The 23,211-nt window shown below is 47.7% G+C and overlaps 1 protein-coding gene across 2 annotated transcripts in view; it reads left to right on the top strand.

Moving 5' to 3' along the window:
* The window catches only part of WIPI2 (WD repeat domain, phosphoinositide interacting 2), a 143,126-nt gene that overhangs the window by 5,585 nt on the left and 114,330 nt on the right, over positions 1-23,211 (top strand). For both annotated transcript variants that reach the window (XM_088451036.1, XM_088451035.1), the window contains exons 2-3: positions 15,013-15,095; positions 16,277-16,446. In XM_088451036.1, the coding sequence (XP_088307162.1) occupies positions 15,013-15,095; positions 16,277-16,446 (253 nt within the window). The remainder of the gene's footprint in view (positions 1-15,012; positions 15,096-16,276; positions 16,447-23,211) is intronic.

Here is a 23,211-nt window from a genome sequence, read left to right as displayed (position 1 = left end):
TTTTCCAACAGTTTAATTAGGGGAATTACCTGACTCAAGCTGGCAGTATCTGAACTCACTTCACAGGTGACTACTTCGAAGGATTTAAGCACTTTGCACAACAAGGAAAGTATTTTCCACTAAGTTTGAGTAAGGTTTATTTGCCCCTCCTCTTCCTATGTCCTAGTTCGCTGTATAGCTTTGGATGGCTTTTTGCTGTTCCTCCATCTGCTGAAGCATATAAACGGTGGAGTTTCACCTTGTAACTACCTCTTGTTTCAGCTGGTGGCAGGGCAAATTCAACATTTCTTGCAAGTGCTGCAATCTTTTACATGCGCCTGCTGAACGGCGAATATGTCCAGAAATTTTTCGGGCCAGAGAGCATCTGCTGCACGGCCCTGTCATTTTTAAATAAAATTTGCACCACCAAGTTGATTGTGTGAGAAAAATATAGGACATGTTGGAATTTACCCAGCTGTAATGCTCTCACAATATTGGTGGCGTTGTCAGAAATTACGAATCCTGAGGAGAGTCCAAACTGGGTAAGCCATCATGCAATTACTTCCCTGAGTTTTTCTAAAAGGTTGTCAATGGTATGCCTCTTAGTGAAACCGTGATACACAGAGCAGCCTGCCTCTGAATAAGCTGCTGTTTCTAATGCTGCATATCCACTACGTGACATTACTGAGCAATTGCATAATCGTGCAATCGCTCAGTAATCTGGCACAAATCGTGAACATTAATGTCGGAAATGACCAGCGATGCGCGCTCCCGCTGGTCGTTCCCGACATCAATCATCGCCCAAACATGCTGGTCAATCTGCCAATAACAACAGACCATGTTCGGGGATGATTGATGTGCCTACACTGAATGACTGATCGATCAGTTTAGGCACTCACAGACTGTGAAATGACTGCATGATTACAATGTCGTAATTGTGCAGTCATTTCACAGTCTGCTAGTGAATGTACCCCTTTAGATGCTGCTGTTGGTGCTGCTGAAGGCAATACACCCACCCAGTGGGCTGTTACAGTCATGTAATCTTGCGTTTGCTCTGTTCTATTTGTTCACATATCTGTGGTTAAGTAGACAGTGGGTACAACAGCATTTTGGAGGACACTAATTAATTTTTTTTGAACGTCCCTGTACAGGCTGGGAATTGCTTTTCTAGTGAAGTGGAATCTAGATGGGTTTTGGTACAGTGACACAGGACCTCAATTAACTGTCTAAAACAAAATGCCACTGCATTATTGGCGGATATTGGACGCACATCTAATACCAGCATAGATGTTATGGCGTCAGTGATCCGCTGTGCAACTGGGTGTCTGTTTTCATACTTAAACAATCCTTTGTAAGGGGGATCAACAGTCTACTACTGGGATGAAGATCCACTCCTAGGAGCTGCAGCAGGCGTAGTGCTCAAGGATTCTTCTGGTGCAAGGACTGATGTGAATGATTTAATAGTTTTTGTAAATGCCTCCTCCCCTCCTCCCTCATAAATTTGCTTCTGAATCAAAAAATGAAATGAAATTTACTACTAATCAACCCTTTCTTTCCCTGCCTTCAACTACTTACACATACTCCAGCTCCCTCAGTCCTGTTGAATAATAAAAACATTTGTTTCCTGATGTACTATGTTGGAAGTTGAACTGCCACAGCCGCTGACAGTGATCACGGTGAGTGACAAAATATGTGGGTCCCAGGGACCCTCCACTTTACAAAAAAAAAAGAAAAATGGGGTCCTACCTGACCATTTCTGGGTCCCATCATAATTTATGCTTTAGAGCTCCCCATATGCCTCTCAGACCTCCCCTAACCCCTTACAAATGATGCCACACAGCCATGCCTGGCCTTTGCACATTATGCCGCACATTAATGCCCTTTACACATTATGCCACACAGCAGTGCCCGGTCTTTACACAATTTGCCACAGCCATGCCCGGTTTTTAAACATTATGCTGCACATTAATGCCCGGTCTTTACACATTATGCCATGCAGTAATAGCCCTTACAAATGATGCCACACAGCCATGCCCGGCCTTTACACGTTATGCCGCACATTAATGCCACCTAGTCCACTATGCATTGCCCCCAGTAGTAGCCCCCCCTATGCATTGCCCCCAGTAGTAGTCCCCCCCTATGCATTTCCTCCAGTAGTAGTCCCCCCCCTATGCATTTCCCCCAGTAGTAGTCCCCCCCCTATGCATTGCCCCCAGTAGTAGTCCCCCCCCTATGCATTGCCCCCAGTAGTAGTCCCCCCCCTATGCATTGCCCCCAGTAGTAGTCCCCCCCCTATGCATTGGTCCCAGTAGTTGAACCCCTATGCATTGCCCCCAGTAGTAATCCCCCTATGCATTACCCCTAGTAATAATCCCCCTATGCATTACCCCTAGTAATAATCCCCCTACGCATTACCCCTAGTAGTCCCCCTATGCATTGCCCCCAGTAATCCCCCCCCTATATTACCACTAGTAGTCCCCCTATGCATTGCCCCCAGTAGTAATCCCCCCTATGCAGTGCCCCAGTTTACTACCTATGCATTGCCCCAAGAAGTTTACCACCTATGCATTGCCCCCAGTATTGGCCCACCTATAAGTGACCTGGCCCTAATGCCCAGGTCACTCACACCTTCAATTGGGCCTAATACCCCCTATGTAGCCCGGGCCTTGTGCCCACCTATATACCCACAGGCCTATTGCCTGCATTTATCCCATGGGCCTAGTGCCCGACAACCCTGGTGGTCTAGGGAGGGGTAAATAACGGTGGCCCCAAGCCGCCTACCCTTACGGTGGAAGAGGCTGCTGGGGGGAGCTTTGTTAGCTCTTTTTCTTTCCACCTCCGCAGTCCTCTTCTCTCACCAGCTTCATTCTTCTGCCGCTGGCCCGTCCTGGCCAGCGGCACCGCCTCTTCCTTTCTTCCTCCTTAATCACGCCATCTTCTGGCCTCTTGCGCGGTCGCCAGAACTGTTGCTGCGCCGCTCTGCTGTCTTCGGGAGGTCTTCACTCTTCCCCTCCGCCGCCGGACTAAAGTTTCCCGCTCATCGGAGTCTAATTCAAGACGCAGTGAGTGGGCGGGGATATGACGCGGCGAGCCTCGATTGGCTCCTATTGGCTGCTGGATCGCAAGCCAAATGGCTCTCAGCCAGTGCCAAGCAACCGCCGCCACTAAATGGCTTCTGGGCAGCAAGCTCCGCTTAGCTTGCACCCGTAGCCAAGCGTCTCCTGCCGTCACGGATGCTGGGAGTTCTAGTTCAGCTGGAGCTCTTCTGGCTGCTTTCTTCTAATGCAACAGCAAGTCTTGGTCCCATTATCCCTAACAACCTCCCTGAGCACAAAATAAATGTCTGTTACAGTGTATACAAGCAACACCTTCACAAGTAAGGCCACCGCATTTCTAATAGTTGTAGAGAAAACCTCCAAATCAAAGATATCTTTCAAGAACTTGCTCCTACATTGATCTTCCCTCATACATTTTTTTAAAAATCGAAACATTTAAAATAAATAAATTACAAACTAATCAATCCTTCTGTCCTTTCCCTGACTTTAGTCCTTAAACATATTCCAACTCCCTCGGGCCTCTGACCTAGTTCTTGATTAATGAAAACATTCTTGGTTTTTAATCTTCTTATGGGGTCGTATAGTTTATTAAAGTTATAGCAAATGCTGTAAAAAGATAAGCCTTTACCTACTAAATGTACTAAATCTTCCCAATCCACACAGTTGTCTGATTCTGAGATATCATCTGGGGAGGCAGAAGACGCAGATCTCTCTCACTGGGGGGAATTCATTTCAACGTGAATTAAATAGCGCCGGGAGGGAGCTCCCGGAGCTATTCAGTTCAGTGCGCTGTTATGTCAGAGAATGTCTCTCGACTTAACAAGGGTGTCAAGGCGCAAGAACAGGCATTCTCTTACTAAAGTGCTAGGTGCGCGGCTGTTAGTGCCGCGCTAAGCAGTAAAACAGCTGTGCGCCCAGCACTTTTGTCTGATTTCTCCTCGCATCCCCAGGGGGATGCGAGAAGAAATCATTTGCCTGCCCAAACAGTGTGGTGTATTGAATAGCTTCGGGAGCTCCCTCCTGCAGCTATTCAACATCGCAAATTCCCCCCCACTCTGACTTTGTTCGGAAGAAAAGGAGCCACCCTCTAAACTAAATATACCTGCTCTTGTGAGAGCTGTTAAAACTATTCTACAAATAGAAGAGGATGAACTCGCTTCTAAGAAAAAATATGCACTTTTTAAGCGACAAAAGTTTGTTTTACTAGAGTTTCCTCACTCTGACCAGCTATCTGATCACATGAGTGATGCTTGGAATATGCCTGGTAAAAGGTTTCAAACTCCAAAACTGCTCAGTTCCTTTTATTCGCTTCCAGCTATTTATTGTACTAAATGGGAAGTTCCTACAACGGTCGATTCTGGTTAAAAATGCCACCTTACCCATTCATACTGCAGCCTCCTTGAAGAATGTAGACGTAGAACTTTGTCATAAATCTATATACTCTTACAGGAGCTATTACTCGTCCTGCCAGGGCTACGGCCTGGGTGGCAAAAGCCATTGAGAATTGGACAGAGGCCCTAGAAGACACTTTTCCCCCTGATTCTTCAAGGGAACAGCTGTCCTACATATCTCACATTAGAGATGCAGCCTCCTACTTGCGTGAAGTGGCTATGGATACGGCTCTCCTGGCCTCTAGGATATCTGTCAGTTTGGAAATGGCCCACTGTATTCTTTGGCTACGTTTTTGGAAAGCATATTAAGAATCAAAATGGGCTCTAGAGTCTCTGCCTTATCCAGAATTGGATAAAATTGTGACTACTTTGGAGACTAACAAGACAGCGTTCCTGCCCTCTGCATATAATACAAAGCTGCGGATGTCATCTTTTCGGTCCTTTTGCCCTCAAGGCAAAGCCAAGGGTCAGTCCTTTCCACGGCAACAAACATTAGCCAAGGCTTCCAAACCTAGGGCCAAACAAGTCTGAGCTACTAGACGTTCACCTGCCAAGTCTGAGGACAAGCCTGCAGCTTGACGAGCGGGGCCCTCCCTGGGGGCACCCAGGGTGGGAGGCCGACTTATTCAATTCGCCCAAGTTTGGCATTAAACCACGTCAGATGCCTGGGTAAGAAAATTGGTCTCCCACGGGTACGCCCTCTACTTCCTGAGGCGACCCCCCCCCAACAGTTCTTTTGCACAGGACTTCCATCGGACTCTACCAAAGCCCTGCTGCTCCAAAAAGCCATTCAGTCCTTACTGAACTCAGGAGTAATAATTCAGGTCCCCTCCTCACAACGGGGCAAGGGTTCTTATTCTACCCTTTTCTTAGTTGAGAAGCTCAATGGGTCTCATCGGCCTATCCTCAACCTCAAATCTCTGAACAAGTTTCTCAGTGAGCCCAGGTTTCATATGGAAACCCTCCGTTCTATTATCCTAGCTATGGAGCCGGGAGATTTTATGGTATCCCTAGACATTCAGGATGCTCACCTACATGTACCTTTAGTGCCTTCTCATCAACAATATCTCCAGTTTGCTACACTGCAGCAACATTATCAATTTCAGGCTCTGCAGTTTGGCCTCTCAACGGCCTCTTGGCTCTTTACCAAGATCATGGCAGTAACGGCGGCCTCTCTTTGTTGTCAAGGCATCAGACTGCTCCCATACCTGGACGATCTCTTGCTGTTGGCAAGCTTCCCAGAGATTCTTCAATGCCATCTGCAGGTAACCATTGCCTTTGTACAGATGCACGGTTGGCTGATCAACTGGAAAAAGTCTTCCCTGACACCCTCTCAAAAGACAGTACATTTGGGAGCCCTCCTGGACTCTCGAGTTCAGAGAATCTTCCTAACAACGGACAAGATTTCAGCACTTAAGCACACGCTAATCACTGAATGTCAATTCACTCTACAATGCAGGCCTTGGGATTAATGGTGTCCTCCTTCGACATGGTGGAATTCACCCAGTTTCACTTCCAGCCACTAAAACACCTGATCCTCTCCAGGTGGAACGGGCTACCCCATCTACTCAAATCCCAGACTATGAACCTACCCCCAGAGGTTCGCCTGTCCCTAGCCTGGTGGCTACAGACTTCCCATTTTTGAACAAGGGTCATCCCTTTTGGATCCCCGGACTGGGCTCTCCTCACCACGGACGCAAGCCTAAGAGGTGCAGTAACCAGCCACCACTCCTTCCAGGGCCGATGGTCCCCAATCGAGGCAGTGCTGCCAATCAATATCCTGGAACTTCGAGCCATCTACAGAGCAGTACAAGTACAGTCCGACAGCGCCACGGCTGCGGCTTGCCTCAATCACCAAAGGGGCACTCAAAGTCAGCAATGATAGAAGTGTCCCGCATTCTCACATGGGCCGAACGCAATCATCCAGCCATCTCCGCAGTTTTCATCCTGGGGATTCTCAATTGGGAAAGTGGATTTCCTCAGCCGTCACGACCTGCACGCAGGACAATGGTCTCTACATCCAGAAGTCTTTCAGCTTTTGGTGGACAAATGGGGTTTTCCAGAAGTGGATCTAATGGCCTCAAGACACAACAACAAACTTTCAGTGGATCTCATGGCCTTCATAGACGCCTTCTCAGTAAAATGGAACTTTCAGTTGGCATATTTCTTCCCTCCAATATCCCCGCTTCCTCGAGTCTTTGGAAGTTCAGACAGGAGGGGGGCACAGTCCTGATGATAGCTCTGGCTTGGCCCAAACGTCATCTTCACAGACTCTCCACACAGACTTCACAGACTTTCCATAGACGTTCCTCTTCAACTGCCTCTACAAGTAGACCTGTTGTCTCAGGGTCCATGTCTACATCCGAATCTGGCCTGTCTGTCTTTAACGGCGTGGCTCTTGAGACATCCCTCCTAACAGCTAAGGGTTTCTCCAGCTCTGTGGTCCAGACCATGCTCAGAGCATGTAAACAGGTCTCAGCCAGGATTTTCCACAGAATAATGGCATACATATTTCCAATAGTGCACTTCAAGAAACTATGACCCTCAAGTCTTCAAAGTTTTTCGTATTCTTGCCTTTTTTCAGCCTGGGCTAGGCCTCTGCCTAGTATGTCTGCAGGTCTCTGCTTTGTCTGTCTGGTTTCAGCGCAGAATTGCTCCTATAACGGATGTTCGCACCTTCTTGCAAAGTGTTTTCTACGTATACAACCTCCCTTTGTCTCTCCTGTGGCAACATGGGATTTGTCAGTGGTGTTCAAAGCAGTTCAGCAACCTCCCATTTGAACCCCTGGAATCAGTGGATGTCAAATGGCTCACTGCGAAGACTGTTTCTTCTGGTTATCGCGTCTGCCCGTAGGGTATCGGATTTAGGGGCGCTTTCATGTCGTTCCCCCTCTATTAATATTTCATCAGGAAAGGGCTGTTCTTCGAACATGCCCAGGCTTCCTTCCCAAGGTGGTTTCTCGCTTCCACCTGAATAAGGAAATTGTGATTCCGGCTTTTAATTCACCAGACCTCTTGGCAGGTGAGGACTCTTTGGATTCCATAAGAAGGGTTGGCCAGCTAACAAACAGACTCTGGCCTGATGGATTTGCATGACTATTTCACAGGCTTACACGCAAACTGGCCTTTCTGTGCCGACTACAGTCTCTGCTCATTCTACTCGCTCTGTGGGTCCTTCATGGACAGCCCGGCGTGGCGCCTCAGCAGAACAGCTATGCAAGGCGGCCACCTGGTCGTCTGTCCACACCTTTCTCAGCTTTTATGCCTTTGATACATTTGCCTCTCAGGATGCTTCCTATGGACTCTGAAGAAGAAGAAATGGAGAGTTATGGTAAAACTTAACGTTAACTTTCTTCGAAGTCCATAGGGTCCACAGGGCACCCGCCCTGACGCACCTGGCTTCTATGGGCTTCTCCTCTTGGTCACTTGTTTCCTTCTCTGCGTGAGAGTGTGATTCCTCAATGTACCAGTCTTCCTTCTCTCCTGTCCTGCTCCTGCTTTGGGCTTGTTAACAAAACTGAAGTTCCCTCAGACTGTGGGCGGGTATAGGGGGGAAGGACCAGAGCATCCTGGGATTGAAAAGCTTTGCTGTTGGTGTCCGGTCTTCCTGGTCCCACTTACACTCCAATGTCTCCCTATGGACTTTGAAGAGAGAGAGGTAAATTTTACTGTAACTCTCCTTTTTTAGAAAAAAATACAGATCCAAAACATGCAAGGACGGTTTTGTTAAAAACCAAATTCAGATCCAAAACACGAAGGAGATACAGATCCAAAATCATGTCTAATCCATTCAGACATGATGTTCTCTGTTTGTTAGTTTGTTTTTTGGGAGCCAATTAACCAGTATATTTTGGAGTGTGGGAGGAAACCAGAGCACCCGGAGGAAACCCACGCAAGCACAGGACCTTGGTGGGAATCAAACCCACAACCTCCGTGCTGTGAGGCAGTAATGCTAACCATTACACCGTCTGTGCTGTGCCATGTTCTTGGGACTAGCTTGAGATGATGAGCCATTTCTGATATAACGTAAATAGTAAGTAGCAGATTGGTAGACAGTGGCCATAAAATGTTGCACGTGGTCAGTTAAAATCCAGTGCAAAGAGGAAAACTGAAGCTCCCTTCTGAGCATTATTAGCTGGTCTCTGCACACCGAATGCAGAGATTAGCTGCGAGACTCAGCTGCCCCTCCATCACAACCCCTCACAGCCCCTCAACATAGCCCCCCTCACTCCCTCCATTACAGTCCCCCTCCATTACAGCCCCCCTCCATTACAGCCCCTTACTCAGACTTACCTGCTGGCTCCAACAGCGGCAGCAGGGGACTGAAGGCGGGGAACAGGTCTGCCTGGCAGTGACGTCGGCGGGCGCCCTCCTGAGCGCTGTGGTGCGCCTGCGCAGGTAGCTGTGTCACAGTGACAGTCTGCCCGGAGGCACACGACCCGTCACCCGGCCGCAGTCCCTCCCACGTAGGTCTCAGTGCAGCCAGCACTGCTCGGATCGAATTACCAAAGTGATGATCATCACTTTGGTAATCCGATCGCTTCATCGAGGCTCGAGTCCCTCCTCCCCCTCCAGCAGGGACTCGAGCCGCCGGTCAAGTGATTGCTGCGGCGACCTCAGTCTGGCGTTCTACGCGGCCGCATACCCGGCGTATAGGTCGGGCAGGCCCTGTCAGTTTAAAAGGAAAAATTTAAAAGCATGTGATGCACGGGACTCATAGAAAATATTTTCTACCTTAACAGAATGTAATGAATAATTCTGTGAAGTGTGAAAGGGTACATGCTTGTTAAATGCATTTTCTATTTAAATATACTTCAGAGATTGCTTTGGTATAAATTAAATTAAATAATTAAACAACTGAAATTTGGGGATTTTTTTTTTTTTTTAAAACCTTGTGATGCACAGGACAATTGAAAGTGATGCAGGGGACTTGTGTGAATTATTATGTGTTTTCCAGTCTTGGTGGCTGTGTTTAGCATTTTGGAACAATGATTTGGGCAATTTTATGCTTCGTTCAAATTACTTGTTTCTACCATGGCCGGATTAACAATGGGGCGGATGGAGCTGTAGCCCCAGGCCCTCCATTGTAAATAGGCCCACAGGTTCTCAAACTGGCCGGCCAAAGTTCCGTCCACCCTACATTTTATATGGACTTTGGCTCGGGCCGTCCAGTCTAGTTATTGCTCATCTCAGTCAGATGACTGAGCTGACGGGTCAATTTCTAATGGCCTCTGCTGTGTAACTCCGCCCATTGACAGCTGCTGAGCTGCGCCCAGTGGGTTGCCTTGCTGTAACGCTGAGGAGATTCATGATTAGTGTGGGAACTCCTCAGCAGTGTCTGCTGTGCTCCTATTGTCCTATTGGCTGAGTGACACATCACACAGTCACTCAGCTAATCAGAGCACATACAGTCCCATCCCCACACAGTGACTGTCTGGACAGGAGACTGCTGGATTCAATTTCAGGCAGAAGTTCAACATGAACACAAGAAAAATTGTAAGTCTAATGTCAGTGTGTATAGGACTGTACAGGGAATAAATCACTTTTAGAAGTGTGACACCACTCCCTCCCCCTTGAAACCTCCATGTTCCTTATATCTCTATCCTCTAGATGTAGCAGCCCCTCCTGTAACCCCCTAACCCCTTCAGGTTATTGGGTTGAAGTTTCATGCACTGTAGAACTAAATAGTGGAAATGGCGAACACAGGAGGATAAGGTGTTTTACACCCAGGACAACATTGTAAGAAAGATACAACCTCCAGAAGTTGTAAATGCAAGAGGGTATTACTACTTCCCAGATTTAGTTTGATGCACGGGACATTTTTGTTTTTCTCTATTTTAGAGCAAATATAAACAATTATCTTAATTAGTTCATGGATTTAGTTACATATTCAGAATACAAAGATGAGCTGTGGTGGTTTTGTTTTGTGATGATTATTATTAGTAGTGTTCACTCTAGCTCCGGTGGCATTCAGGGTGCTGGAGCTAGAGAAGGCACGCGCGCCCCTGCAAAGGGGGCGTGGCCATTGAAAAGGGGGGCGGCTCTATAAGACAGGTCACCTTTACGTCACTCTTGGGGGTGTGCCGGCACTTTCGGACACGTCGGGCAGCCCCCAAGTGCTGCTGACAGGGTGAATAGATGCCGGGCATTTGCGCCCAGCGTCTATTCACCGGCGGTGACCGGTCACCGCACATTTCCCCACCCGCGGGACACTGCGACCTGCGGGTGAAGACGGCACCCGCAGGCTGTGAGGGCAGGGCGCTTTTTGCCCTCCAGAAGGAGGGCAGGGCGCAGCGTCCCACTAGAACAGCCTAGTGGGAACGCTAACTAGTATGAAAATGTTGCCTTTCACAGTGATGCACGGGACAAAGCTGCTTAGCATATTTAAATGTTAATATTTCTGTGCATATTTAAGCTATATGGCAGATTTCATATTTAATTTGAAAATACAGCATATTGGGTAGAGTGAACAAAGATAAGGTACTTCCAAACCGTTACAGTTTACAGAACAGTGTGCTGTGAAAACTGTTATAATTGACAATTGTTTATTATGATTTGCAACTTCTACATTGTTGTAATGAAAAACCTTTCTAAAAAGTAGTTTCTTATACTTTGGAAAGGGGACATTTAATAAATATAAACAAATTGCTGGTTAGTGAAACTAAAACTACAAAAAATTAAGTTCACTTTCTGGAGAATCACCCTCATGTCATTATTAGGGGGAATTTGTTTTGCCTAATTAGTCATTAGGGAGGTGTCCAAAGGGTTCTGAACCAAGTCCCCACATTTTACCAAAAATAGGGATTTTGCTAATTTTTTCGCCTTCCTCTGAGGTGGTGAAAACTTTTTGCCGGTTTCTGCCTATGGAGTTTTCGCACGTGTGAAAACTCCGGGAATTGAATAGCGTGATACTCTGGTATGCTTGAAAAGATCACATCGGCCAACGCTTTTCGCCAAACGCGACTTTTCACACCTAATTGTAGTTGTCCCTAGGTTAGCTAAGGGGCCTATTGTGTTCTAAGAAAATATTCCCCATGACATTACACCACTACCCCTAACATGAGCTTCTGACATAAGGCAGGATGGATTCATTTTGGCAGGACTCTGACATTTGCTTGTTGCAATAGAATTTGAAATGAATCAGACAAGGTGATAGATTACCAGTCTTGGTAAACCTGTGCCTCTTTCTAACATGACAAGAGCTCGCTGTGCCTTCAGACATGCCCTTCTGCTTACCACTGTTATATACATGGTTATTGAGTAACTGTCATTTTTCTTACTACTTGAAGAAGTATGGCTATTCTCCTGTGACCTCTCTCATTAACAGTGTTTTTACTGAAATAACTGCTGCTCAATGGATGCTTGTGGGTCTGTGCATCTTTCACAACACTGTTCTGCGGGAAATTCCCAGTAGATAGTGTTCATTCTAGCTTCTTGATTGGACAGGGTGTTAGGGTCAGGGAATTTTAACATATATTAGTTTGCTGACCCCACATAATTTTGTCGATTATCGGAGTCCGCTGATACACACTGGGCGATATATATCGTGGGTGCGCAAGCAGGTATGTGAATGACGTTCACAGACATATCACGTCGGCTGTGCAGCACAGCTGATAGCCATTATATAACTGCAGATATATCAGCACCTCATGCTCTGTGTACAGGCAGTCATCCGACCACCTGTTCACTTACTGCGGAGGTCTCCAGTGACCGACCTCACAACTGGGCGGGCACTTATAAATGCTCGCTCAGTTGTGACGTCAGGCACAAGTGTGTATGCACCTACGAATTGTCAGATAGTACGGCGAGACGGCTGATACGTCGTCCTAGTGTGTACCCAGCTTAAGTCATTTAGCTTTCATAGCTTGAGCAAGTATAAACAATATCAGTAGTTTCAAAACAAAATTAAAGGCTTGGTCAACTTAAAAGTATATACTTTTGTGTCCTATTGCGTAATGTGAACATAGTTCAGAATGGAGCAAAATGCAGCGGGAATGGGGATCATTGATCCCTATGCTTTATGTTTAGGGAAATTAAGCCCCATACTAAATATTGCATGTAGCGTTCCCGCTAGGCTGTTTTAGCGGGGCGCGGCGCCCTTTTGCCCTTCTGGAGGGCAAAAAGCACCCTGCCCTCCAGGAGGAGGGCAAAAAGCGCCCTGCCCTAACAGCCTGCGGGAGCCGTTCTCACCCGCGGGACGTAGTGTCCCGCGGGTGGACAAACATGCGGTGACCCGGTCCCCGCCGGAGAATAGACGCCGGGCGCATGTGCCCGACATCTATTCTCCCTTTCTGCAGCGCTTGGGGGCTGCCCGGCATGTCCGTAAGCGCCGGGCACGCCCACAAGTATGACGAAAAGGGGACGCGTCTTATAGACACGCCCCCTTTTCATAATCATGCCCCCTTTTCGGCCGCGCGCGCACAAAAATGCCCCCTCTAGCTCCGGCGCCCTGCCTGCCGCCGGAGCTAGAGGGAACACTAGCATGTACTGTTTTGTGTAAGGTTTCCCATGCACTCATGGTTATATATTTATTATGGGGTTGGGTATGAAATGTTGACGGCCGGTAAGCCTTCTTGACTAAATCCCAACGCCGAAAGCCGAAGATCCCGACTGTGGCTGGTAAGTATCCTAACTCTCCCCTCTCCCCCCTCACCCTAACCCTCCATTAGTAGTGGCTAAACCTAACTTTCCCGAGGTGGTGCCTAACCCTAGCCTCCCCCCCCCCCCCCCCCCCCAGGGGTGCCTAAAAATAATCCCTGCACCCTAAACCTAACCCTCCGGGGTGGTACCTAACTCTCCCTCCCCACGCGGCTAAGCGCTAACACTGCCCTTACCTTTGTTCGGGAAGCAGTCTGTCTAGATTCCGGCGTCGGGACTTCGACGCCCGTCTTTAGTCCCACGTCGATATTTAGACGTCGGGATTTAGTCAGATGGCTACCCGGCCACCTGCATTTTGACTGTATCCCCTATTATGCTGATGAATGATGTCTATGCTTGCTGAATTTTCTTCTGTGGTGAATCCTCGTGCAGTCAGTGTAGAATACATTTGAACATGCAGAGAGAAATGTGTTCACCTGAATAGGCTCTTAAGGTTTACCTGTTTAGTGGTTTTCAAAATCTAACAGTAATAGTATAGTCTGTGTATAAAAGTGTAATTGAAATATATGGTTAATACACAATATTTAAGATAATATTTTATGAAGCTGGCCTTTTATCTAGTATTTATTTCTTCAATTGGCTGTTTCAACTTGGCTGAATATCATGTGACCCCAATCTTGTGATAATTTAGAACTAATTGTGCTTAAAGTCGGAACGAAAGAATACATGCATTGCACACAGTAGTCATGCTCCAGGCAGTCTATGGAGTGTTCATAGTTGAATTAATGTTTATACATTTACAAGACATGACGAGATCCATGTAAAAATGGTACATCATCGGAATCTATATGGCTTTAACAAACCGTAAATGTGTTTTGTCTTGCAGGTGTTTGTTTAATAGGCATTTGTGCTCTCATCACATAAGAATACATTATAGTGTATGCCAGAATCTCGTTCAAATAGGTTTCTGCCATCCTATATAAAATCTGTGGAGAGGTCTGAAAACAGCAGTTGGGAGAAAGGACCCCTCAAAACTGTGAAAACTGGGGAAGTTTCCACTAGAGATGTGTGGTTCGGTTTTGGCTCGGATCTTCCTGCCAAGTTCGGATCTCAGATCGAGGCAAAATGTCTTCTTTCAAGGATATCTCAGCACAGTGAAAGATGGTGTTTTGCCTCGTTCTGAGATCCGAACTTGCAGGAAGATCTGAGCCAAAACTGAACCGCTCCTCTAGTTTCCACAAGAAAAATGCACCAAATTAAAGGAAGCTTATCCAGGGCTTACAGAAAGCAGTTTTAGTTGTTTTGAACATAATTGTGCTACCAAACATGGGGGGAGATATATTATCTGATGATAGGTGGATTAGTGCGCTGATGCCGCTTGTCCCCCATATAGTAATGTGGGGTTGGGTAGTAAATGACATGGGTGCTATAAGCCCCTGTCATTTTCGGCACTGCTATCTACAAAATAGCTTGCAGGTGTGCCACCCACTGTATGAATGGTCAGTGGCACTGAACGTTCTGACAGCTGCAGCTATTGATATCGATAGCTGCAGCTGTTGTTCCCCTATCACCACAGCAGGGACAGCACTGTCCCTGCGGCGGTGACTGCAGGGCTCCGGACTGCATGCGAGATCTCGCACATGCCCAGTGCAGCCTGACGGGAAGGGAGACACAGTGCATCAGCACTAGGCTGATGCACAGTGGGCACTAGCGGAGATCGCTCACTCCCCCACTCCGGCAGATACATCTCATCAATACTGCTTACTGCTTCGCCTCTGTAAAGAGGCTTAGCATGAAAAATTATAGCAGCACGATGCGTGCCGCTAGAATACATCTCCCCATTAACTCTTGGGTGTCAATTATTTTATCAATGCTATTTATCTGTATTTTTTTTTTTTGGCACAGCTTACTCTACCACAATATATTTAATTGTTTGAGTGTTTTTCAATGATGTTTTGACCAAGTTTTCCTTTTTCATCCACTTACAGATCCCTGGCTGTTGGTATTAAGTCTGGCTACAAGTTTTTCTCCTTGTCCTCTGTGGACAAGCTTGAGCAGATATACGAATGCAGTAAGTTTTTAATTATATTAACATGTATATTGTAAAGACGGAATCGCATGGCCGGCGGTTCGATTCCCGGCAGCGCCTGCCGACCAAAGCAGAGTTCCCGACAGTGCTGGAAATCCCGATCGTCGATAGGTAAGTATTGACTAACCTAACCCCCTAACCCTCCTTAGGGGTGCCTAACCCTAACCTCCCCCCCAAGTGCCTAACCCTAACCCTCCCAGAGGGTTCCTAACCCTAAGTCCCCCCCGGGTGCCCTAAACCTAACTTCCCCCCCCCTCCGCGTGGCTATCCGCTCGCGCCGCACGGCATCTTTTCGATCGGGATTTCACCCTCGCGGGGATATGACAGTCGGGAAGCCGGCTGCCGGAATTAAGGCAGCCGGCTTCCCGATTGTATACCGTAAAGACAGCTTGATTATTATGTCATACCAGGATGTAGTTAATAGACCGGCGGACGCGATGCCGCCGGTCTAAATCCCAACTTTTTTTGGCTGACAAGAGACTTATGATAGGCATTGAAATGCTGTCGCCTATCTTAATCCCAACGCCGGAAGACAGACCAATCCCCGCCATCCCGATCGTCCTCTGACGGGTAAGTGTAACACTTAGCCCGGGGATTGGGGGGTCAGGTTTAGGGACCCCCGGGGGCACTTGGGGTTAGGCACCCCCACTGGAAAGGCTAGGGGAAGGGGGGTTAGGCACTAGGGGGGAAGGTTAGGGGCGGGCACCCCCTCGGAGGGTTAGGTTTTAGGGTTCGGGGAGGGGAGGTTAGGTATAGGCACCCCTGGGGGGAGGTTAGGGTTAGGCAGTAAGGGGGGAGGTTAGGGTTAGGCAAATGGAGGGTTGGGGGGGAGAGGGGAGGGTTAGGTTACTTACCTTTACCTGCCGGGATTTCGACCCGCCGGCCTGCCGCTGTCGGTATTTGATCCAGCTTCTAAACAGCCGCCGGCATTACATACCAATTCCGTCATACCAATGTTTATATACAGGATCTTCTTGTAAGTGAAGAATGCAAAACACTTTCAAGTGATAAAGAGCCCTGCTCGGACCTGACTGTAGTGATATAAGCTCAATCATTGTAAACCTTTTCAAATCCTTCACCACGGTAATAAGAAAAATATTTGTGCTTGTAGCATGCTCCAAATAAACAATTTTTTTCTCTTGTTCTATATGCTTGCCCTGCAGCTGACACAGATGATGTCTGTATTGTGGAACGGCTCTTCTCCAGCAGTCTGGTGGCTATTGTCAGTCTCAAAGCGCCACGCAAGCTTAAAGTTTGTCATTTTAAAAAAGGAACAGAGATCTGCAACTACAGCTACTCTAATACCATTTTGGCTGTAAAACTAAACAGACAGGTGAGTGAGATGTGCTAGGGTCCCGTGGGTGGTGATTTTTTTTTATAGAAATTCAATTTGCTGACCATGTATTTTGGCTTTGACCAGTCCCAGAATAGCAATTTGCATTTTTTAGAATGTTTTTAATTTGGTCTACCTAATTATGGATATTCATAATCACTGTAATATACGGATATGTCCTTTCTTACTGTTGCCAAATAGCCCGCGTGACAGTGATTAAATTGATGTGCGACAATTGTACATCTGTGTTTGACTGAGTTTTAATTGTGTAAAAAGAGCTCTGATGCTTGCGGCTGCGTCTTTTCCCTGCGCCGAGTTCTGTTGTGCTTCCTCTGCGACTGGACATCTGTAAATCCAATTCCTTGCACGTCTGGTACACTGTGAGTGGATTTTTGCTGTGTTTGCAACTAAGATGCGAAATTTAAAGAAATATACAGTATGCTACTCCTCTCAGATAGTCTCGCTGTCATCTTGCACCATGTGGTGTACAGACAACCAGTAAATGAGGAGAGATAAGTAAGGTTGAAAAAAAGCAGATCCAGTTCAAACTTTCAGAAATTAATCTAATTATGAATAATTAGTTAACAAGTATTCTAATTATGTCCTTCTAGAGCAGTGTTTCTCAAGCCCTGTTTTTAGGAAACCATATCAGTGCATGTTTTCCATATCATCTCCCTGGAGGACAGTTGTATTTATTGACCAACCTGTTTTAAAAGATCCACAGGTCATACAAATTTTTTTTTGTGATTCTTGAAGAGGGCTTGAGGATGCACTGTTAGGCCTATTTCACACATGCCGGTTTTCCCCGGCTGTTATTTAATCATGCATGGAAGCAGGTGGGTTCTTTCTCATGGCACGGGCACGGCACGGTCTCCGTGTTACAGCTGGGAGTATCCACTGTCCGTGCCATCCAAGCAAGGCAGTGGAGTATAGGAAATAATGTTTCCTTACACACACACCGGCCGGCTTAGTAGATTAAGGGAAAAAAAAACATTAGAAACAGCTCAAAGCTGTTCCATGTGAAAGGATATAGATAGGAAAAACACAGTTGCATAGGTTGGAGGTTATAATTAATACTCAAATCAATTGTCAAAAAAATACATAAACATTTATTAATAAAACAATCACGTTAATATCATTATTGACATCAACAAAAACAATAATAGTATGAACCTTAAAAAATATTGTTAATAATTTGGACATATAGCATACAATTCATAATTCCTGGATATGGCCCAATATAAGGTACTCTCTTTTCTCCAGAAAATTGAGAGTATAGTCTTTACAATAAAACTCATGTTAGTAGGGCTGATTAGCCTGTGCAATAGATTGAAAGTGTTCTTTCAATAAAATTATTTCTACTTCAGGGTCCATAGGGTATCCACAGGATACCTTGGGGGTATAGGCGATGGCGGTAGTCATCGGGCACCACAGAGTTAAATTTTCAGCCTCCCAGGATGCACTGGGGTCCATCTCCTATACCCTGCCCCCTAGCCAAGGCAATCAGTTTCGTGGGTGCCCGGCCAGGAGTCGGTTCACCTGTTACAGAGTGGGGCTGTTACAGCCCCTGAAGATTTTTTACAAGGCAGCTGTGGCTGCACATGTAGAGTAGACAGCATGGACAGTCTGTACAGACTTCCATGCTGTCGCTCCTTCACCCCGCCGGACCAGAACGCCGGTACCGATCCGGGGATGCTGGTGGGGGTCTGGGGTAACGGCTAGCGGTGACCCCGGGCCGCCTGGACTGTGGCCGGATCCAAGGGGAAGGTAAGCGGTGGGTCCCGCAGAGGGTGCCCGGCGGAATACACAGTCCTGAGTCCCCAGGACTGGACTGGACTGGAGTGGAGGTATTAACCTGCGCTTCCACAAGCCCCAGGGACAGCGGGCTGCGGCAGAGCGGAAAGGCTCCAGCATCCCTGGGGTTAAATGCATGCCAGGGGAGCGCGCCTTCCCTGTTGACAGCCGGCGCCTCCCCCGCTGCACAGTGCCTCTCCACAGAGGTTTGGCAGGCTGTTCAGCGCACCTCCCCGGGCCTGCCACCTCTCTGCTCCTTGGCTGCCGTTTTCTCCATGGAAGTGACAAACTCTGCTGGACGCTGATACAGGTGGCTTAGTGGTCCGGGACCCCCCCGAATACCTCTCCTATTAAAGTAGGAGTATGCAGCAATGTTTCCTACCAGGCTCTGTGTCTGAGTAGTTGATCACAGTGCTGATATTGCAGGGATTTATTTCTGCATTGTATGTGACTTAATGCTAGTGCTGTCTGCCTGTACTTTCACTTCTGACTGTCAGCCATTTTACTATCCCTGTTCTTTTCCTGCTAAAGCCCTTGCGGTGTGGTGTTGCAGGGTGTTCATTGCCTCACAGTAAAAATATTTGTCTGTGAGGGGAGTCACATACACTCCGTTACACTCATCATGTCTGAGAGTGAACGTGATTTTCCTCTCCAGCTAAAGTGTACCACATGTAATGTACCATTAGCGGAGGGTGATGGAAACACGGAGGGTTTATGTAGGGCATGTTATCTGATATCACGCCTGATTTCTGTCACTGTGATGGTACAGGAACCGCCCTGGGCTTGTTTTGCTAAGGCACTTACAACCCTTGTGGGCCAGCTGGCGACGCCCCCTGCTTTTCCCCAAATGGGGTTATCACAGCAGTCGGTAGTGTCATCACCCATGCAGGGGTTCCCCAGGCAGCTGATGGTTCCCCAGTGTCTCCCACTTTTGCACCTCCCAGGTCTCTCAAGAGCCTGCGTGGGTGAATTCACTGTCCAATACGGTACAGCACCTGACGGACGTTTGCAGGGGGAATCATCATTGCGGCCTTTAGTGTCTCAGACGGCTCAGTATGATGAGGATGACATGACGTCTGATGATAGTGAGATTTTTGACTTCGGGCCAAGAGCCCCTTCGTACTAAGGAGGCGGAGTCAAAGTCTAAAGTCTATATATCTGGCCTTATACGGGCAGTCCGTGCGGCCTTGGTTATTGAGGATGAGGATCCCCCCGTGGCCAAATCCAAATATGCCTTCTTTAAGGATATTAAAGGTGATGCCACTGTGTTTCCTCTTTCGGGTCAGTTAGTGGATCATTTAGAAGAGGTGTGGAAAAATCTGGGTAAGCGGTTCCAGCCTCAAAAACGCTTGGCCTTTGCATACCCTTTTGCGGATACTTTTTTCAAGTGGGAAACTCCTCCTCAGGTGGATTCACCTAGTGAGGAGTGCTACATTGCCCATGCCCTCCATGTCCTCCTTAAAGGATGCTATGGATCGCAAGGTGGAAATATGCCTAAAATCCATTTATTCCCTTGCTGGAGGGGCGTGCAGACCGGCTATGGCTGTGTGCTGGGTGGCCAGAGCCATGGAGCGCTGGGCTGATAACTTTGAGGCGTCTCTGGACACTGACTCTTCTGCTGAGCAGGTGGAGTTAGTGGGCAATCTCTGAGACTCAGCCACGTACATTAATGAGGCAACCTTGGATATAGGTAAAGAGAAAAAACGCGCTAATATACAAATATAAAAATATTTAATCAAATCTTGTGTAAAAATTGGACATGTATAGCAATAAACACATATAACATAAGAACATAGTATAACAACTAAAAATGATAAATGGTCAATAGTAGATCAGGAAAGTAATAAATGGTTTTAGATGGTGTCAGAAAGAGAGGGACACTGCTTAGTGAATAAATCCCAATTTGATAGTGTTCAATATCACTAAATATATCAGGTTAAATGTCCCGGATCGTTGATCTGTATTTGATATACATTTAAAACTGTACCGATGGCAACAAATAAAATAAGTGCTCTGTAATTTAAAAGTACTCGTATGCAACAGTTGCATAGATTATTCTCATCAGTTACGGTGAATGATACCTGTATTGGTATATTGTATCCGCTTGTCCGTGTCAGCTTCAGAAGGTAAAGTAATGCAGGGCTACGTCAGTTGGTATAAGCTGCTGTAACTGACAACGAAGCACCCCGTCAGCCGCCTTAGTCCCCAGCCGGCAAGTTCAAGCTTGAAAAAGTCCCGATATCGGGACGAAACGCGTCGCTGTTCCCTATTGCCTTTTGTCCGGACATCGCTTCCGTTGCCATCAGTTACCACCACTGCTATTGTGCACCTGCCGCCGCCTTCCACGTTTTGTGGAAATTCTGTAAGTTGCGGCCGCGCCTTCCCACACCTTGGATTTCCATCTCTAGTGTCCCCCAGGCATTTCATCCACGGGCGGCTCCCCCTCACACACGAGTGAGTACAACAGAGCCGATTACCGGACCCTGCATACCAGCCTGAATATCACACGCTGGGTATACTCATCGCCTTCAACTTGCCGGCTGGGGACTAAAGTCGATTATTAAATATTTTTATATTTGTATATTAGCGTGGTTTTTCTCTTTATCTGTGTTTTTTGTGGAGTTGCAATTTTTTCCCCCCTCTTTTATTTACCACTGCAGTTTCTTTCCAGCCTTGGATATAGGTCTACTCACTTCCAGAATCTGCTCGGCAGCAGTGGCAGCTCGCCGCGCTGTATGGTTGCGATCTTGGATTCCAAAAAGGGATTGGAATGCTTACCTTTTAATGGACAGGTCCTGTTTGGCCCTGATCTGGACAAAATTGTGGCCACTCTGGCAGCAGCTAAGTCTGCGTGTCTGCCAATGGCTACAGTCCCATCAGGATCTGGTACTTCGTGCTTTCGGCCCTAGAGGGCCCAGGGTAAGTCCAAAGTACAATCCTTTCCGAGACAGTCAGGGGCCAAGAAATCTGCCAAGCCAAAGAAGCAGGCTTGGAGTACAAGATGTCCTACTCCCAAGTCGGACGATAAGCTTTCAGCCTGACGGGATGGGCCTCTCCTTGGGGGACCCTAAAGTGGGATCCCGGCTTCTTCAGTTCGCCCAGTGCTGGTGTCTGACCACCACGGTCACTTGGGTAAGAGAAGTGGTCTCTTGGGGGTACGCCCTCTCCTTCCGGTGGAAGCCTTCCAGCCGGTTTTTCACCACGGGCCTTCAGTCAGATAAAGGCAGAGCCCTGGAATTCCGGAAAGTGTTACACTCTATGCTCCAGGCTGGAGTTATAGTGTCGGTTCCGTTGTCCCAGAGGGGATCGGAGTATTACTCCAATCTCTTTCTGGTACAGAAACCCAATGGGTCTTACCGGCCCATCCTCAACCTCAAATCCCTCAACAAATCCTTGAGGGTTCCTCGGTTCAGGATGGAGACTCTGCGTTCCATCATTTTGGCGATGGAGCCTGAAGATTTTATGGTGTTGCTAGATATTCAGGATGCCTACCTGCATATCCCCATTGTCTTAGCACACCAGCGTTTCCTCAGGTTTGCAGTGGTCGACCGACATTTCCATTTTCAGGCACTGCCCTTTGGTCTGGCCACGGTGCCTCCAGTGTTTACCAAAGTCATGGCAGTTATGTCAGCCCACCTGCGGATGCAGGGGTCCACTTGCTGCCTTATCTGGACGACCTCCTGTTGTTGGCAGGGTCTTCAGAGATACTTCAGTGCCATCTGCAACTGAGAGTCTCTGTGTTGCAGACTCACGTCTGGCTAATAAACTGGAAGAAGTCCTCCCTGGTTCCCTCACAGAAGATACTCCATCTCGGAGCCCTGTTGGACTCCCAACTTCAGAGGATCTTTGTGATGGAGGCAAAAGTATGCAGTTGCCTGCAAAGTCGCCGGGTGTCTATTCACTCGGCGATGAGGTTACTGGGATCCATGGTGACGATGTTTGACATGGTGGAGTATGCCCAGATTCACTCCAGACCTCTGCAGAAGTTGATCCTCTTCAGATGGAATTGGTTGCCCGATCGGATAAAGACACAGACAATGGTGCTTTCCCCGGAGGTACGTCTATCTCTGGCCTGGTGGTTGCAGATTGCTCACCTGATCAGGGGGCGCCCCTTTTGGATTGCGGACTAGGTTCTTCTGACAACGGACGCCAGTCTCCGAGGCTGGGGAGCAGTGACGGGTACGCACTTCTTTCAGGGAAGGTGGATGCCAGCAGAATCTGCGCTTCCAATAAACATCTTGGAACTTCGGGCAGAATTCAAAGCTCTCCAACAAGCAAAACATGTCCTCCATGGAAAACCAGCGCAGGTGCAGTCGGACCACGGTGGCTTACATAAACCGCCAAGGGGGAACCCGCAGTCAGGCGGCCCTGACAGAGGTGTCCCGCATTCTAGCTTGGGTGGAAAGGCAATCTCCCTGCCATCTCGGCAGTGTTCTCATACCAGGAGTCCTCAACTGGGAAGCAGACTTTCTCAGCCGTCAAGACGTGCATCCAGGAGAATGGTCTCTTCACCAGGAGGTGTTTCAACTACTGGTGAACAAATGGGGCCTTCCAGAGATAGATCTCATGGCCTCCCGACACAACAACAAGCTACCTGTGCACGGGTAAAGAACAAGAGACTCAGAGGCACTTCTGGTAGTCGCTCTGTCGGTCCGGTGGACCTTTCAGTTTGCGTACCTCTTCCCTCCGTTCTCCCTTCTTCCTCGAGTGATTCGCAAATTCAAGCAAGAAGGCGTCACGCTCCTGCTGATAGCTCCGGCGTGCCCCGGACGTCACTGGTACTCAGATCTTAGGAGTCTCTGCGTAGACACTCCAATGCTGTTGCCTCTACGTCCGGACCTGTTGTCTCAAGGTCCTTGCCATTACCCGGACCTGGGTCATCTGTCTTTCACGGCGTAGCTATTGAGACTGCCTTCTTAAGGGCCAGGGGTTTTTCCAGCTCTGTAGTTACCACTATGCTCAGAGCTCGAA

The sequence above is a fragment of the Taudactylus pleione genome, unplaced genomic scaffold (assembly GCF_031769625.1).
Source record: "Taudactylus pleione unplaced genomic scaffold, aTauple2 ptg000536l, whole genome shotgun sequence".
In the NCBI taxonomy this organism is placed as follows: Eukaryota; Metazoa; Chordata; class Amphibia; order Anura; family Myobatrachidae; genus Taudactylus; species Taudactylus pleione.
This window is presented reverse-complemented; position numbering and strand designations above follow the sequence as displayed.